Here is a 19,352-nt window from a genome sequence, read left to right as displayed (position 1 = left end):
TAAGCGTTACCTTAGTAAAACTGGCCATGGAGTTCTTCCGAACATTGCTTTGACCGTTGTATATCGCTATAAGCAAAGCTTCCCGACATTTAGAACTCATACGCATGTAACCATAAGGCAATTGACTAAAATCTAAAGCAGACATTTTTAACTGATAACAAAACTATAAACCATTATTTCATGAATTAAAAATTCAACAAAAATTCCAATATGGTGCTACTGACATTTTATCCAGCGAAAATCTGCTAGGATAAGGCCAAGTGTTATTCCGTTTCCATATTTTTCTTAAAAGCGATTTTTCAAACGAACATGCTTTTTAGGTAAAAATGATTGAAAAAACGAGGGTGGCATACGTTTTGAGTCCAGGAACTCATTTTGCTGACATCATCGAGTTTTACAGTCAGCGAAAGAATTTTGTCACGAAAGTTGAATTTTTTATAAAAATAAATAGAGAATCTCAAATATATATAAACTATGTGTTGAAAATATACAAAGTTATTGTTGTTTTAAAATGTAATACCCGTATACACTATGTTTGTCTAAAATACTTTTCTAAGGTTTCCGCCGAAAAACTCGGATTTTAAATTGTATTTATAATTCCTGAAAACAAAATAGTTTCATCCTTTAGCCGAACTTATCCGTTTTGTAAACAAGCGTAATATATAAAACAGAATAGAACGCATTCTCTACGATACTATCTGTGAATTAGCCAGAAAACACGCTCTTTGACATATCAAGATTGAAAGAGATAACAATTTTTATATTCTTAAAAAAATCATTTCGTTCTTCGTATCTGTAAATAAAAAAAAAACAGTCTACATGGGCTAGATATTAATTCAAACCTTCATGAATACATTTTCTCGATTTCTCATCTTCTCTTTTTGTTGACTAACTAAAAGATTCGATAATTCGAACTGTGCAGCTGTCCAGATGTGTAAATCCCTCCCGTCGTTTTGTTGTACAACATACGAGCAATTTCCCAAAAGTTTTTAAGTCACGCTTCAGCGCCTATGTCCAGTAAGTGACTCATTATCTAATCATATAAAATTTATCTAATTATCTTAGCTCAAATTAAACAGAACTCTATTCATAAAAAATTGTTTTGCCTGTAGATAATCAATTTTCACGAGACATGAAAAAGAAAGCCAATTTTTAGATTTCACCAGAATTAAATTTCGCTAAAAGTAGGAATATTAAGTTTATTACTGTATTGTAGTATTTTAATTGTGCTGTAATTATTAATAAAAAATGGTTGGAAAACTATTCATTGTGACAAGTTGTAAACATTCATAAAAAACATGGTCAATAAGTTCGATTTGGAGAGGACGTAATTTGGCCATTGTAATTGAAAAATGATAAAATGCGACAAATGAAGCTTGAGAATAGCAACACTGGCATTGTATATACGCATTGTGCGAATTTGGCAAAATAAATACTCTTGTGAAAATGTATTATAATAAGTGTCGTTTCCATTTGACTGCATTTTCTGCTGTGGCGAAAAAAGTTTACGAGCTGTTTTGTTAGCGCATGCGCCCTTGCACAAAATTTGAGGTTTCGCCCAAGTGCGCAAGAGCTTTTTGTGCTTTTAATGCTATAGCGAAAAATGCAGTCAAAATAGAAACGAGCCTTTAAGGTAGTCATATTAATACATATTATTGATCATCATATTGATACAAGATATAAGATTTGTTGCATAAGATATTAAAAAAATGTAATAATAGTTAAGAATGATAACGCAACATGAGCAACAATAAGATTGTTTATAGGTAATACGTTACAATGTGTTATGTAAAAACAATGAGGCTATGAGTGCTTGTGCAATAAAAACGTAAACAAGTACCGTTCAAGGCAGAAATTTCGAATGACTTTGCGAATCTTATCCAAAAGATTTGCACTAATGTATAAAAACATGCTCTAAATAAAGAAGCAAGAGAAGAACAATTTACATACTAAACATCAAAAACCAAGCACATCTTGAGGTTATGAAATTCTAAATAACTAGTCGTTAACCCGTGGAAAAATCCAGGGGTTCGCCCGTCCTTTTTATACCGTACTGCGTGCGCCTCGCTACTTGCGCAGCTAAGCTACTATTTTGCGTGACAGACGGACAGACGTATACGGGTATTATAATATAGATTTTAAATTAAAATAATTAAACAACGTTAACCGTTTAAACACTTTTTAACTTATTTTTTTCGGCTGTTCGGCTTTTTTTTTGCTATAATTCTTTCCATATTTCAACGCACACAGACACAAGAGAAATCCCTATGTCAATCAAAGTTTATGTATAACGTTAGAGCGAATTTTTTTGAATCGGATTGCTTTAAATTCAAACAATAAAAAGTTAAGATGTTTAACATTTTGTCGAAAAGTTTAACAATGTTTTTTAACGCACAAACTCGATCGCATATACCCTTCTTTGAAAAACATATCGTTTCCTACCATATATATACACTTTTCCCACATAAGCGAGTTTATAAAACCAACATGAACCTCGAATCCTTCAAAAAACGAAGCAACTATTTTAACGTGTTTTGGAGAAAAAGAAAAAAAAGTTTCAGAAACATCTTGTTCCAGAAGTTTTTTTAATTAGCGCAATAGCCTAACTGCGTAGGTAACCACGTGAATAGAAAAATTCCAAAGAGATATTCGTGAGAGAAATTTAAGCAACTTTAAAAAAAGCATGTATAGAAATCACCCATTTTAATACACTACTTCCCACTACTTCCATGACATGTTCATACCACGTCATGTTTGGTGTGTCAGTTTAATCTTCTGTCATGGACAACACATATATGACAGTGTACACATCCCTCAACAGATGTTTGTTACGCTCTGGAAAACACAACAACTCATCGTCATCAACTACCATTTCAATGAATCCAATGTTCTTTAAAAACAGTTCAGTGGATGGATCATTTAAAAACACGCTTTTCATTGACTTCTTCGAGGTATCTTCCCCGTGTAGTTGGTTTTCAATCTGAAAATATTAAAACATTCAAAGAGTAAAAATTTAAAAAATTGAGTGGGTAAAAGCTTTACAAGAGCATCAATTTGCCACAGTTTGAAAAATCTCTTTCGACGCTCCAAGAATATTGCGAATGAGTCAACTGTTATTGGCACCTACTTTCTTCGCGAATTTACGTAATTTAAGGGTCAAATCACCATAATATTCCCTTGTCCCTTAACTGTGAATTATTGCGTGTTTACCCCTACTTGGCAAAGATGGTAGTCAAAACTTTAGAATGTTAAAGTTAAAAAACATTTTAAGAAGTTTGGGGATCAAATTTTAAGAGAAAACACTAAAAAGCATATAAAAACTTGACATTTTAAGATGAAATAAAGAGTTCGTCTTTGAAAAAGTTATAGTAAAAATATAAATACATCGAAAGAAAAGCAATTGCACATCGCATAATTTTTTTTTGCGGGGGGGGGGGGAGATTATAGGAGGGGTTATTTAGATTTTAGAAGGTGTAATCACCCTGGCAAACATAAGCTAATTTCAAACATATTTAGACACATTTATAGGAAAAAAGAAGGGACTGACGGTAGGTACTATTATTTGGTTTTCAAATAGCAACTGCCTTCATCGAAACATCAACATTCTCAATCAAACTGGCTGTTAAACAAAGAAATAGTGAAATATAATTCTCCTTGTTCAAGTACATTTTACAATCACAACAAAATCTTACCATCTTCAGAAGTCTCTTTAAATTGGCAGGCGAAATGTTTGAAAGAAGTTTTCGAGCTCCTAAGTCAATATCTAAACGAAAAAAATAAATAAAATAGTCTTCTAGTTTTTATCAGAGCTCTAATACATTGGACAGCGATCCTACGCAGAGAACAGAATTTAACACTGGATGCAAAGTAGCCACAAAAAAAAAAAAATTACAAAAATCAGAAACTTTCGCAAGATTAATTTTCGCATAAGAACTTTTTCCTGATCTCGAATAAAAAACTGACTTTCGCGAATAAGTACCAACAAGTGAATTTCTGATAAAGATATTTTTGGCAATAAAAAAAAGGTTAATGAGAATAGCAGAAAAAAATATATAGTAGCTAGAACCGTTTAGTGGGAATATATATGCCACAAAAAATATAATTAATTACTTTTTATTTTCACAATTTTCATACTTTATATGATGATTATTGTTATTGCATAACCGTGATATTGTTATTACTTACAAAAAAGATTGCGAAAAATGAATCCCTTTAAAATCATCAAAAAGTCGTCAAAAACGCACTTTTTACAAGAATGATAAAAATCAGAGCAGGCTGGAATAATCTTATATTTTATCAATTTTCAGGTCTAAATTATTTTAGCACATTTTTTTACACGTGTATTGTATATGTATATGAAATGTTTGCCATATTGTGTTAGAAGACCTTGACACACGTTGAATGTTGGCGTTTTATTACTTTAGATACGCTGTTGGAAACATTAAAAAGCTTGATAAGAATGAGTCTTTTTATTCTCCTTCTTCAACCTGAGGATTATTCTTAAGATGTTCTTAATTATTAAGTGAATCCCATTGTGATATTCCTATAAAGCGTTTAATGTTTTACAAGAAATTTAATTTTGCTAACAAGCAAAAATTGACAATTAAATGTCATGCGTATTACATAAAAGGCACGTGGACAACAGACAAATCAGTTCACTAGATGTGATTTTACTTGTCGTGTATTTACCTGCCAACGCGTCCACCAATCCTAAGGTAGCTTTCAAGATAGACTCTTTCTCTGATGAAGGGAAATAGATCTGTGCGTTCTCTTTATCTTTTTCAACAGTGAAGCCAAGATGCAATAAGAGGTGATTGAAGGTGTCATTTTCGTCACTTTGAGTCTCAAATATTTGACTAAAAAGAAAAGAAAGTTAAACAAATAAAGAATACCCTCTGAAACATCTTAAAAAGGAAGAACTTACATTTAATAATTTTATTGATTTCTTAAAAATATCCTCAATTTTGAATAATGATGTTTATATGGATTGACAATATCTTCGTGACATTGTAGTTGTTGCATACTGTTTTTAGGAAACTCTTTGATCAATGGAGTAATAAGTTTTATATTATAGTGAATTTCAACCTCTTCTCTCTCTCTATATATATGGTCTCCTGTTTATCAGCCTTTAAAAGAAGCATACCCCTACTTTTAAGACCCTTCTTGCATCGATCCCCTAACCTTAGCTTTAAAATACTGCCTTGTTCACGCTACAACACAAGCTTTATTCATTATACTGTGGACATATTTCAAATCAAAAGTCATATTTGCAAAAAGATTCACATATCTATCCTTTTTCCTTGAAACGGTAAGTTACAATACCATTTGACTTACAGAGCCGATCTTCGCAAAACTAGACATTGTGCAACCTGCAATGCACTGACTTTTCCATAAGTTAGGGAAAAAAATGCCTTTGTTTGAATAATAACACTCAAAAATCATAAATTATACAATGTTTAAAGACGGTTCCCGACACGAAATATCATAAATAGAATATGATTTTGAACTCTAACCATGTCTACTTACCTAAGAGAAGATACAGACATCGATTTATCTTCTGATGGTTGCTCTATACTCAATTCAGCAGAAGAAAGCTAAAAAATATAACATTAAAAGTTCATTTAATCATCTATAGTAACAAAAACAGGTTGATTCCGCATTATTAGGCTTCGAATTGCTGTATATTTTAATACTAATACTAAAGTGTCAAATAAATGCTTAAATACCACACTGTTAAAGTAATATTCGCTTCACCTGAAACATGCTTTGGCCGTTGATTTTTAAAGTAAGCAGCTTAATATATTTTTACCCAAATAGTAGTGTCTTTTTTAATTTCACTCCTTGCATTTTTTCAAGTGGGGAAAATTTAACCAGTTTTTCAGGCTTTCACTTGACTTATATAAAAAGGCCAAATAACATAATAAATATCTTTTTCTTAAGAAATATAAAAAAGGAAATATTGTGGTGGCACAGCAAAAGTAGTTGTAAGGAAATTTCAATTTTCAACGCAAGGGCATTAAAAAATGGTCTGTAGCAGCATTTTGCAAAATGATCACTTTGAAATGATTCATACCAACAAATGCAAAGCTTCCAGAGATTCATGAGTCATGCTTGGTAATATCAATTTACATCCATTTCTGAACTGCTCAAAGTTGTCTGCTTTAAGTAATGGTTCAAGCTTGTTCTTGATTTCATCAACTAAACCAAAGTGACTTTTTATATATATGTCATAATGAAGGAAACACACAACTGCACTTTTAAGTTGACTGACACTGCAACACCAAAACAACTCAATAGTCATTGTAAATGACATTAATTCAAATATTTATGTTTATAAAAAGGAAGTATTGAGGAAAACATTAGAAAATTATGTATTTCAAAAGGTTAATTAAACCATACAACATACTTGGATCATTGGCCACAGCTTTCTCTAGGAACAATGGTTCATTATAATCATCCAATCGGTCCACTACAGTGTGAAGTGCTGCAAAGCCCATCTTGTCAATAGAGAGCTCATTGCAGCTGTATGCTAGAACTGTATCGTGTGGGATTGTAAATGTGTGTGTATTTTTCTTGTTAAGAGAACCTGATTCGGTAACATCAACAGTAACAGTAGATTTTCCCCCTTCTTTATCATCAGTCGAAACTATTAAAAAATATGCAATATGATCATCCAGTTAATAAGACCTATTTTGCAGGAAACCTTGGCGCTTATACTGCACCAATTTCTTGGAGAAAAAATAAACTTAAAACTCCCTGAGTTTTTCGTAAATTTCAAAGGAATTAACATACTAATTAATTTGGTCTGTGGAAATATCCACTTGATCAGGGAGGCAAACAGTTACATGGATATACTTTGATGACGTCATTAAATATCCATCTACATAAATAATCATAAATTTGTGAAGCACTTTCTTGCATTGTGTACAGTTTGAAGAGATAATCAAAAAGAATCACATGCTTTTGACAAACTTTTAATGAGATATTAGGGTTAGAAGAATTTTTGATGATGTAATCGACCCCGTGGTTTCTACCCAGGTGGGTAAACCCAGCTGTAAGTAACTCGTTCCATTTTGCTCTCAGGCAATTCCCTGACAGAGAATGCTTCACCCCGATCAGACCGAATATAATGTGTGTCCCAGTTCTTTCGACCATATAATGTACATATAATCATAGTAGATGGGGGGGGGGAGATGTGCTAATCATTACTAATAACATAACAGACTTTATGCCCATGGGCATCCATTCTATTTCACACTCAAAACATATAAAGGATACCAATATATAACAATATGTATCAAAAACAAACAAGCTTTTATATAAAAATAGTGTTTTTTGTGTCAACCTATAAATATTCTAACTTTTCGGCAAAATCATCATGATATATTCTTAGCATAATCTCAGCACAGTTAAGGTCGTAAGGTCGCAAGGTATTCTCTCACATACGTCTGTTACAATATGTAAACAAAAAACAACAGCTCTTTTGGTATATTGCATATGAGCCTATAGCAACAGCTGATCCTCCAAAAATGAGAACTGTTTTCCAAAAAATTTACAATAAGCATAAAAAAAGCCACAGTCTGGAACACGTAAAATATAAATCAACTGAAAACAGTGATGTTGGTATTTTACATACTACCTTCTACCACAATGCTTTGATACAAAATTCAATATGGTTTGCAAGACTTAAATTTTAAATCAACAAAATAATCACATGGTCTTAAATACAAAGTTTTACACAAAATTTCCCCACCATACAGTTCTCCCTGATAAAGTTTATACAAAATATAAAAAATGCAATGTTGCTGTTTGGCTTGCAAGGTGTAAAGTCTAATTCAACAAAAATTAAATTTCATTCAAACATATATGATCCTTTCCCACAAAACTTTACACAAAACTTCAAAAAACAATTTACGACATATATGCAATATAAATAGACAATCATGCTATGCCTGTACACAAAACGTTAAATACCAAGTAATTTTTTCCTGATATGTAATCTTTTCAGAGTTTTACAAACATCTCCCCCATAAAAGTTTAACACAATGAGTTATAGCGCCTAAAACAAGAAAAGCCTCTATGCAAGATAGGACGTTCTAAAATATAATAATAGTATTAAAAAAAAGTACACTCCAAATTATAATTATGCTCTGAAAGTGTTCTCAAAATGTCCTGAAAAGTACCTGTTGCTTCTTTAACATTTTTCGTGTCTAAGTAGATATTCCACAAGTCATGCTGACAAACTCAAATCAAATCATTTAGAGCCATATTTTTAACAAAGACTACAAAGATAGATATCGTTAGATAAGTAAGATGAAATCTCAAAGTCATATAGGTTCTAACCCATGAGCTATGGTTTTAACAGATATAATCAATAAAGTAAAGCTGCTGTAGCTATACTAAACTTAATTTATACACTAGGCTAACTAATATCCAGACCGCTAAATATAAACTGAATACATATCAGGTAGCTATACTTTGTAAAACATATACAAAGAGGAAGTATCTATGGCTATCAAAATTACCAAAACTCTTCTTCTTTCTGTCTGGCTTATACTATTTTATCAATACTGGAAAAGCAAACAAACTATACACAAACCTTTCTATAGCACATTTCTATAACCACGCTGTTCTTCAATTATTTTATTAGTTTTACTTTGAAGGAAAAAGTAGAAAAAATGCTAAAAAAAACAAGAACAGATACAAAACGCAGTAAAAAATCGACTATCTTTTCAGCTGTTATACATTTCATGCTAGACATTTTATATAACGCTATTCAAGACAGGCTTTATGGGGCTCAGAATAGTTGATGCTACAAAACTTGTCACAGATGTTTGTTAGCAAATTAAAAAAATTAGGATAAAAAATTATGAAGTTATTTAGTCCAAGATGCAGCATTATTTATTTTTAAAAAAAAATGGTGATTTTGTCTAACTTTCCTGACCACCTGTTAAACAATTAGTCACCATGACAACAAGCATGACATCATATTTTTTCCTAATTCTGAAACCAACTAAAAATGATGAAAAATCAACAAATCTTCACCTTAAAACCAATACCTACAAACTGCACAAACCTGTTGCTTCTGATGTTTCCTCTAAGTTACCATCACCTTTAGTTGATAATGACTCTAAAACCACACAAAGAGATGTTCGCTTGGATTTTCTAACTTCACGAAATATTGAATGTGACAGATTGACCCTGTTTTCTTGAAGAAACTCTTGAAGTGTTTGCCAACAAACCTAGAAAAATTAAAAACAACAGATTGGGTTGATATTTTTCTTTCACTGAAAAGTGATTGTCTTGGATAAAGCTAAAGCCTTTATATTCGTTTAATGCAAGTGAGCTCACTGACACGTTCCTTTTCAGATAGAAAAATGAAAGCATGTCAGTTTTGCTTTCTACAACCTGTACTAAAGGAAAAAAAAAGCCCTGCCATATATAAAAAGCTACACTTTATCAGAAAGTTAAATTTAAGAGAGTTTGTAATATACATAAGCAGCTATCTCACCTCAGTTTTCACTACATCACCTAGTTTAATTGTAAGAGTCACTGTATCTGAACCTGAAAGGTTAAAATTCAACTCGGAAGCAATTTTGCCTCCTATTGATCCAGAAACTTTGAAGGTTGGTGATTCGGAAAAATTTTCTAATATCGTAAATGATTTTACAGTCTCTGGAAGTTCTTTTTTCTACAAAATAAGAACACATATTAAGATGACACAGGTTAAAATGAATTAAAAAAACCAACAACTAAAGGTAGTATGCAAGTTATATAAAAATATGAGTAACAAACATTTCAAATAGTGCACATTAAAACTAAACTTTTCAGAACGAGAAAATCAGTTGAGTTTAATATTTAGTTGACCTAAAGGTGGTTATTTATTCTTTTTAAAGTTGTTATAGTCTTTGTCTAACTTTTTAATATCTAATTTTCCATCGCTTCACCCCTATCGATTTTTTTTAATAATTTTTTTTGCTATGTTGCATTGTTATGGTACTTTACTGAATTTTTTATAATTTCCACACCTGCATGTAAAAATGTAGAAAAGGATAATGTAATAAATCATCAAGGGGAATCATTCTGTAAATTTTAGATAGTAGTATTTTTGACAAAATTAAGCTTTCAATAAAGTCATCAAAAAATGCTGACATAAGCAAAAATTTATAGTGTGCCAAGTTTATTTAGGGCAAAACTGTTAATGGGGAAGTAACCTCAAACATAAGTACTTTTTTTTACTATATGTATTTGTATTTCAACCTATAAAATCAGATAAATAACACACAAACATAAGAATTTATTTCTAAATATATACCTATTTTCCATGTGTACATATCCATAAAAACTTTGTATTTACAAAAAGTGTATTAAACGTTTTTTAGTTCAAAACATCGTGCAAGTTAGATGAGGCTCTATGTTGGTGTTTATTAACAAACTTTTAATTTAACAAACTTTTGAATGAGAAACAAAAATACATTAGAGTTTCTCATCAAGTGATAACGAAAACACTGTTCAAGACATTTTGGCTCTAAAGCCATTTAGTTTTTTATCTGAAAGTTCCAATCAAGAAAACAAAACTGTACAAAAAGGCAATAAATCTGGAAACAATAGTTGGTGTAAATACAGTGGTCACTGCAAACCAATAAAGTTTATTCTCTGAAAGTTTGTGCTGCAAAAAAAATGAAATTCTTGAGGACTACTTTGAAGGGAGAAATAATTTCACTGAATATAAAGTCTTTCATATTTATAATCATGACATATAAGTGATATTTTCTTTAACATTCTTCTATCTTCAAAAATTTGAATTTGGTAAATTAAATTGTGTTAAAAATAAAGTCCAACATAAAAAGTTAATACATTTTTCAGATGCACAAAAGGATGGAAAGTTTCTTACTAAGCTCTTTACAATAAAACTTTTCAACACAATCGTCATGAAAAAACCTTCACTGGAATATTTATCATAAAAATAGAATACTGAAAATGCGTTCTAATGAATAAATAGAATAGTGAGACGTGCTCTCAATAAGTGTATGTAAACAGGGGGTAAATTTTCAATTTCTCTTTTTAAGAAAACGATGTATCACAGAGTCTGAGGATGTTTTTTCCATGGTATGCTTGTGCAAACCTGTGTTCGCCACAACCCTCTCTGCTCTCAATAATTTGAGAGGTGATGCAATTAAAATTGAAAATAGGTACATTTTTAAAGAAAGTCATTATACCCCTGTCTGTCAAGATATTGAGTTGTAGGGATGTAAATATTATTTTAGCTTTAAATCCGAAGCATATTTGAAATCATCAATGTTAAAAGGAAGAATCATTGTGTAAAATATAATTTTTATTGGCTTGCTATGTAATTGTTGGTTACGAACACAAAGTTTACACCATATCTCTTCATGTGGATAAACAAATACAAAATAAGCATGTGTTTGTTTGATACATACAAAAACAAACAGATTTACGAGTGTTTATTATCGCACTCGTGAATTTTTTCTTTTTTTAAAAAAATATTATAGAGCGATGAAAAAGGCTATTACGCTGATTACATAACATGCATTTCTTCGTGATTGATTTGTTTAAAAAGTATAGAGAACATGAAAGTCCCCTTAAAGGCCCCTTTCCTTCATGCTGACACTCTTATGCTCGGCTGGTGCATTACACTGAGACTCGAACGAAAGACGGAAGACCATTTGCGATAAACAAAAAATAGTTAAGTGTGAATCACACTTGCAAATATTCACATCGCACTTGTAAATTTTGCTTACGAGTGCAATTTTTCGCACACCATAGCACTCGTAATTTTTTTAGCGGGTGCTTTTTGTAGCTCTGGCATAGTTTTATTCAAGAAATGGCCTGCTTGGTCATAGTATATTCGAAAAACCCTGGGCCATATAGGTTTAAGGATAAGTGGATACTATATACTGGAAAAATTCCATACATCAGCTTTTCAAAAGTTAACATTTTTGCTGATAAAAATGTGTACTTGATAGTATTAATTTCCCACATTAAATAGAATTTTGTTACAGAAAAATATTATTCAAGGACAAAGGGGCTGGTTATTATCTCATCCATTTTGCACCATAGTAGTATGTAAACCACTATTTCATTTTCATTTTCATATTTTTATTTTCCTTTTATATTCATATCTTGCTTTAGTTTCTAAAAAAATATGTTTTTTTTGTTTTTAATTGATTTGATTGATTTTGCAGAAAAAGTCTCTAAATTATGAAAAAGGTTTTTATCATCAGACCCTAAACTAAATACCATGACTAAACTGAGAATTCTTCTCTATAAAATGAAGCCTTTTTTAAACTGTACGCCATCAAACGTTTTTAACACAGTTTGCTAATGTTACCATTACACTATATCTGCCATTATGTGCAGAACTTTTAGGATACAAGGTTTGAGATATTTCTGTTATAAACCATTATTGAGCACTGCCACTATAAAAGATATGTTTATATGCAATTTTGTTTCAATGGATAAAGTAATGTCCCCTGAGCCTTATTTGCTGCTTTACAGTCACAAAATAAATGGGAAAAATTGTTGACACAACTTCCTGAGCCATGCCAAATGTATTTCGGGACACAAAAACTTGAGTCCATTGAAATCACAGTTGAAGGTGTCCACAACAAACTAAATGCATTATTGCGAAACAAATCACCAGGCCCTGACAAATCCCACTGCACTAAAAGAAATGTCATCAGTACTATGTGAACCATTGCCAATATATTCAAGGAAAGCATTAAAACAAAAATGGTACTTAAGGATTGGTTGAAAGAAAACATTACTCCAATTTTTAAAAAGGGATCAAAACGGCTAGTTAGCAATTATAGACCAATTACTAGTAGTTGGAAAGAATGGAGGAGGATATTTGGGTAAGAAAGTGTAGAGACTTGATAGTTCCTAGGGCAAAGCCCAGAGGCAGACCGAGAAAGACTTGGCAGGGGGTTATAAGGACAGACTTGATACAGAGGAAGTTGAGTATAGATCTAACACGGTCTAGATCAGATTGGAAGACGGTTATTAATATACCCCGTCCAACCGATGCTAGCATGGAAAGCGGACGTTAAGCCAAGAATAAAAAAAAATAATATAAAAAAAAATATGACTTCACAAATCTGTAAAGTACTTGAGTCAATTGTACGGGACAACTTAGTTGAACACTTAAAAAAAAACAATTTGTTTAAAGACTCTCAGCATGGTTTTCGAAAAAATAGATCCTGCTTAACAAATCTCCTGACATTCATTAACAAAATCACTGAATATCAAGATCAAGGCTACCCTGTTGATGTTATATACTTGGACTTCAGTAAAGCTTTTGACAAAGTCCCCCATAAGAGACTGGATAAAACATTCTTAGCACATGGAATTGGAGAAAATATTACAAACTGGATTGGCTCCTAGTTATCTGGGAGAGAGCAGAGGGTAGTTATTTCTGGTATAGAATTAGCTTGGTCACCAGTACTTAGTGGTGTTCCAAAGAGATCTGTTTTGGGACCTGTTTTTTTTATACTTTACATTAACGACATAGGTGAGGATGTAATCAGTCATGTTCTCAAAGTTTTCCAAAGTGAAAAACAGTAGAGTAAGACAGTAGAGAATCTAATTTGGCTTCCATTGCTTGCATCCACTTGTCTGCATTATGTCCTTTGATTGCTTTAGAAAATGTATTTGGATCTTCTTCTTGAGTGATGTATACCCATTCTCTGTAACGATCAGGAGGCCGTCGTTCTCTTACTTGTCGCTCTTGCTCCTCCTGTATTTGATTATCTGTGTTTTCTTCACGAGGTTGTAATTCGATCTCTACTTTTGGTTTGTCTATGTCACGGTCGTCTTTCAATTCACCACAGATTTCATTGAATGTCACATTTCGGCTGTAAAAGACTCTCTTCTTGTCGTTGTCATATAGGCGATATCCCTTGATTCCATCACCGTATCCAAGAAATACACTCTTCTTGGTTTTTGAATCAAGTTTCTTTCTTTCATCTTTTGGTACGTGAGCATACGCATCACATCCCAAAATTCTTAGATTTTCGACATTTGGTTTCTTTCCAGTTAATACTTCAAAGGGTGTCTTCCCTTTAACTGCTGTCGTTGGACATCGGTTACGAAGGTACGTTGCTGTAGCCAAGGCTTCGGCCCAAAATCGTTTTGGTAACTTTGAATCTGCTAACATTGATCTTTCAGATTCCACGAGTGTTCTGTTCATCCTCTCTGCAACTCCATTTTGTTGCGGTGTTTTCGGAATTGTCAACTCATGATGAATACCTTCATTCTTCAAATAGTCTTCGAACTCTTTGGATGTATATTCTCCACCATTGTCAGTTCTAAACGTTTTTATCTGAATTCCAGTCGATTTTTCCACAGTTGCTTTCCATTCTTTGAATTTCTCAAACACTTCACTTTTGTGTTTCATGACATATACCCATACGTATCTTGATTTATCGTCAATGAATGTAACAAAATATTCTGCACCACTAAGTGATTTTGTTTCTATCTTTCCACAAACATTGCTATGGATTATACCAAGGAGATTTTTCGATCGATCTCCTCCTGTCTTCGGAAACGGTATTTTGCTTTGTTTCCCATCAATGCACGGTTCACAAAATGTCGGTTTCTTTGTTGCATCATAATCAAACCCTTCAACAAGTTTGTCCCTTGCCAATCGTTTAAGATTCTGCACACCGAGATGACCGTATCTTCTATGCCAAATTTCTTCCTTTGTTGTAGCGTTATTATTACATTTCATAACTGTGTGATTCTTCTTATTTCTCAATCCATTACAGTTGAGATGGTAAAGGTTGCCATGCTTTGTTGCTGTACCAATGATTCCGTGTTTCACATCCACGATGTCACATTTGAAATCTTCAAACTGAAACTTCTTTCCGTTTGTTGCAGCTTTTGATACACTAAGTAAATTGTACAAAAGTTGTGGTACAAATAAGACATCAGATAACTTGCATACAACGTTTCTGTTTTCTGAAATGTTCATTTCCAAGGTTACTGTTCCTTTTCCAATTGCTTGTACTGAATATCCATCACCGACAGTGATATCTTGTGGTATTTCAAGTGACGAAATTTCTTCGAAAAATTCCTCTTCGTTACACATGTGACATGTTGCGCCTGAATGAACTATCCAGTTACTTTTTCCATTGACTGCCAAAGTATTTTCAGCAACTAAACTGATGATTTCTTCGTCATCATCTTCTTCTTCTTCAGCCGTACACACATTTTGCGGCTTCATTCGATTTTTACCGTATGTCGAAGGAGTCTGTCTTTCGAACTTCTTCGTTAATTCTTTGCAATATCGTTTCACATGAGCAATCCACAGTGATAACATCTGGGCACATAACCTGTTGAAATGTAAACTTTATATATTTGCAGAGTTGCTTCAACTGCTCCAATAACTTTATGACTCTATGACTCTAAAATTTACAAGACGTTCTCCTATTTATATATTAAAGATAAGATATTCTAGAATGTTCTACTTTAATTGGAGAAACTTTCGCGAAATTTTTTGGATAAACTTTCGCGAAGAAAGAAATTCGGAAAATTTCGCGAGATTAACTTTCGCGAAAGAAGAAACCTGCAAATTTTCGCGAGATAAACTTTCGCGAACAAGGATTTTTCTGTTAAAAAAAACTTCAAAATTCTTAGCATAATCGTCACTTTCTCTAGCCATAATATAAGTTTTCAAAAACTCTTATATTTTACAAAGATGTTTCGTCATCAAAATCGTCAAATGGATCGAATGCATTGGTATGTTCTTCAGGCTGCCATACTTCCTCCTCATCTTCGTAATCTCCGTTGATATCTCTCTGGCTGCGAAATGAATCAAACTGTTCCTGGCGTAGCTGACAGACTGCGTCTAAATTTGTTGCAACAGTTGAAGGATTGTTACCCATCAACGGATCAATATCATGAAAAGGATCTATGTTTGGTAATTTTTCGGTGCCTTGCTTTAAAGCATCGTAAATACCTGCACTTTTCCAACCATTCATGACGACTTTTTTTCCTTCGCCTGACGTTATGTAGTTGTAGAAATCCATTATTCAACCCGCGTGTAACCCTCCCATTTACTGTAAGATCTAATGGCTGATAAAAACGGGTCATGTTTGCAGGAACATTGGTAACTAATATGTCGTTTTTCTCTAAAACTTCTTTGACTTCGGAAGTCATTTGCCCCGTGAATACGTCCCTTATCACAAGTGCCTTTTGTCGTTTATCAAGACCTTTTAGCTCCCGCTCTTTTTTAACATACGGAACAATTACTTCATTCAGCAATTTAATGGACTCGGTGGTGTTGGAAAAGTGTTTCCTGTTTACACTTAAGGAAAAATCTTCGGGGAACTTGTAACGCGGTAAACTTTGCAATGTTTTCCCACCGTAAATTAATTGCATTGGGAGAAATTTTCCTGATAAGGTAACAGAAAAAGTGGCTGTTATAGATCTCATATCATCAGCTCCTACAATTGTAACTGCTTTGCTGTTTTTCTTTGCAAGGGTGCTGTTTCCACATTGAACCATTTTCAATGGTGTTTGGTCGAAGTTGATTATCAAACAATCTGAAATCGTGTACTTCTCCACTTTTCATACAATTTCGTACAAGAAAAGGTACTCGATCTCTTTTCGGGCAGATTCTGGGAGATCAATTTTGGCACAAGTTTTTCGGCGACGACAAAATCCCATTCTTCGAAATAAACTCTGCGCCCAATACGAAGATTCAAGATTGATGTCTCCTATAATGTTAGGGTATTTTCTGATCAAGGCTTTAGCGGCGGCATTAGCGATAGAACAGGTGGTAACAGCACCCCGATTGCTCATTCCTTCGATGTATGTTTGGACCATATGATCAAATTTTCCTAAGAGCAAAGGTCGTCCAGTCTTTAAACTGTACTTTTCGATCATTTTAGGTGGTTCGACATTTCTTTTTTTTGCTTCTTGAATAAGCCTTTGATACTTTTTTTTGAAATCCCTTACAGTACTTTCTTTTATGTTTGGGAATGGCTTTTGAAAACGCCGGACAGCTGAGGTGTTTCCATGTTCGGAGGCATACTTCCCAATCGTATAACGGTTCTCGTCGGTCCATTTGATGTAAGTTGCAGACTTTGCAGCTTTTCCATCCTGCATTGTTTCAAAATCGATATCGTCAAGTGTAGTGTTGTTCGAAGCATTTCCTTAGATTAGAGTAGTATTTACTTAAGATTTGAGTAGTACTGTACTGTTAGGTACTTTTTAAGCGATAATAATCTCAAACCTCTAAATGAAGCAAAATAAATTTTTATTATGATTCATACCTTTCTCATTTCCTTTTTGTGAGTTTTGCTTTTCATTTTCTTCTTGAGAGTTTTGCTTTTCATTTTCTTCTTGAGAGTTTTGTTTTTCATTACTTTTTTCTGCAGTGATCGTTGTTTGTTTCTTTACAGAAGCTCTTAGAAACGACATCTTGTTCACTCTGATATGAAATTACGAGAGTAGAGAGTTTTTACGGAAATAAACAAACGTATCAATTTTTGGACACCCTCCACCAAAGGTAATAATGCTGCAAAATAAAGCTAACTACAGAAATAAGTCCCACGAAGGAGAGTCTCTTTCTATTGTTTAATCTCATCCTCTATTGTTTCAAAAATAACATTCAAAAATATCATCCTCTTTCTATTGTTTTAATAATAACATTCGAAACTTTGTTGTCATTGATGATTGAAGAGGCCAGTAAGAATGTTGTCAAGAACATTTGATGCGGCTGTTCGTGGATTCCATTATTTCAGAAAATATTGGTCTCCTGAAAAGGAAGAAAAGCTTTTTTGCCTCCACGAAGAAAACAATGCCTTCAACTATTTTGCCATCAAAACGTGTCAAGAAGATGGTACAATTGTTGGTCATTTGCCACGTGAGCTTTCAAGAACTCTAAAGTTTATTTTGGACAGAGGGGCAAGAATTCTGGCAGTTTTGACATCGACACACTACAGAAAATCACCATTGGTTCAAGGCGGCATAGAAATTCCCTGTAAAGTGACGGTGGCAATGTCTCCAACATTGAAAAATGGACAACTTCTTGACCGCCTAATGGAACTAGTAGACGCAGTGTACAGTGAACCAACAGCACCCATCATCCTTGGTTCTATCTTTGCGGACGAATTGGAGGTCGAATGTGTGTCCGATGAGATTTACAAGAAGAATTTACCAAATGGTGAAAAAAGAAAAAAGGTGAAAGAGACAAAATCACATGACATAAGAGACATGTTATATAAAAACAAAGAATCGAAAAGGTCAAAGAGTGAAGACGCAAATAACGAAAACATGAAAAGACGAGACGAAAACACAGAGACTATCCTCATAGATTAATTTTTTTGTATCTTTGTATCAACACAGATATTAGTATTGAATACTGGATTCGATTGTAAAAATGTTATAAATTTTCTTTCTCGAAATAAGATTTCTAAGTATTTTGTGCGTTTTTGGTGAAAAATGATAAAATAGCTTACTGGATAAACTTTTGCGAATGAAGAAATTCGGAAAATTTCGCGAGATAAAGTTTCGCGAATTAAGAAACTCCTAGTAAAATAATTTACCTCATCCAGCAAATTTTCCAAATTAATTTGAGTTGGTAGCATCTTTGGTTTCTTCCAGAACCAAAATGGCTTTTTTCTCTTTACAATACATAGTGCTCGAAATCTTTCTGCTGAATTTAAATCTCTTGAAGAGTGTAAAGTTTTACTTCCAACACTTTTTGTAATATGTCCACATGCAGCATCGAACATGGAATGAGACATGGCTTAGGGAATCTGACAAAAAATGCAGTTATATCTATATTTAACATAAAAAAACTTATAGCTAGCTAAAAAAAATTGGAAAGATCACTGAAAACTTTCTGTTTTTAAAACCGTTCCGCATGATTTAATTAAAGCCTAAAGTACCACATCTATTTTTATCAATAAGCTTGTAAAAGTTCAGAAAATAAATGGCTCGCAATAAATCAGGAGATTGTTCCCCTACTGCTTTCGGTTTGACAAATGTGTCGGGCCTTGTTTTTGCACGTGATTCCACATCACTCGATTACTTCCAAGCCTTTCGCCCTCTGATTCTTTTTTGGCCGATAACCCCTAAAAGTAACATTTTCTAACGCGGCCAATATTCAAAAATATCTTCGGCATACGCAAGTGGAAAAAAAAGTTATACTTTTCCAATAATTTTTCATTAATTTTACGTATTAGTATTGGAAGAGTGCCGGGAACAAATTTGCAGGTTTTTGTCGTATTGCGAAACTTTAGAGGCAAAAGACAAGTCTGAATTGATAAATTTTACAGAAAAAAAAGGAGCTGGCTGATGTCGTAACTACAACCCTCCAGAAA

The 19,352-nt window shown here is 33.1% G+C and overlaps 2 protein-coding genes across 2 annotated transcripts in view; one reads left to right on the top strand and one right to left on the bottom strand.

Annotated features, from left to right (window-relative positions):
* LOC130639806 (activated RNA polymerase II transcriptional coactivator p15-like) overlaps positions 1-19,352 on the top strand; it is a 63,700-nt gene that overhangs the window by 5,950 nt on the left and 38,398 nt on the right. The gene's annotated exons all lie outside the window — the stretch shown is intronic.
* On the bottom strand, positions 732-19,020 carry LOC130639790 (uncharacterized). The gene is made up of 10 exons (XM_057447102.1): positions 18,997-19,020; positions 18,573-18,785; positions 9,512-9,691; positions 9,077-9,242; positions 6,407-6,646; positions 6,074-6,198; positions 5,527-5,594; positions 4,690-4,856; positions 3,693-3,763; positions 732-2,980 (listed from the first exon to the last, which is right to left on the bottom strand). Exons 2-10 carry the CDS (start codon positions 18,771-18,773, stop codon positions 2,768-2,770), a joined length of 1,431 nt encoding a protein of 476 aa, XP_057303085.1. The 5' UTR covers positions 18,774-18,785; positions 18,997-19,020; the 3' UTR covers positions 732-2,767.

The sequence above is a fragment of the Hydractinia symbiolongicarpus genome, chromosome 1, assembly GCF_029227915.1.
Source record: "Hydractinia symbiolongicarpus strain clone_291-10 chromosome 1, HSymV2.1, whole genome shotgun sequence".
Lineage (NCBI taxonomy): Eukaryota > Metazoa > Cnidaria > Hydrozoa > Anthoathecata > Hydractiniidae > Hydractinia > Hydractinia symbiolongicarpus.
The sequence above is the reverse complement of the archived record's forward strand: the minus strand, read 5'-3'. Positions and strand labels throughout refer to the sequence as shown.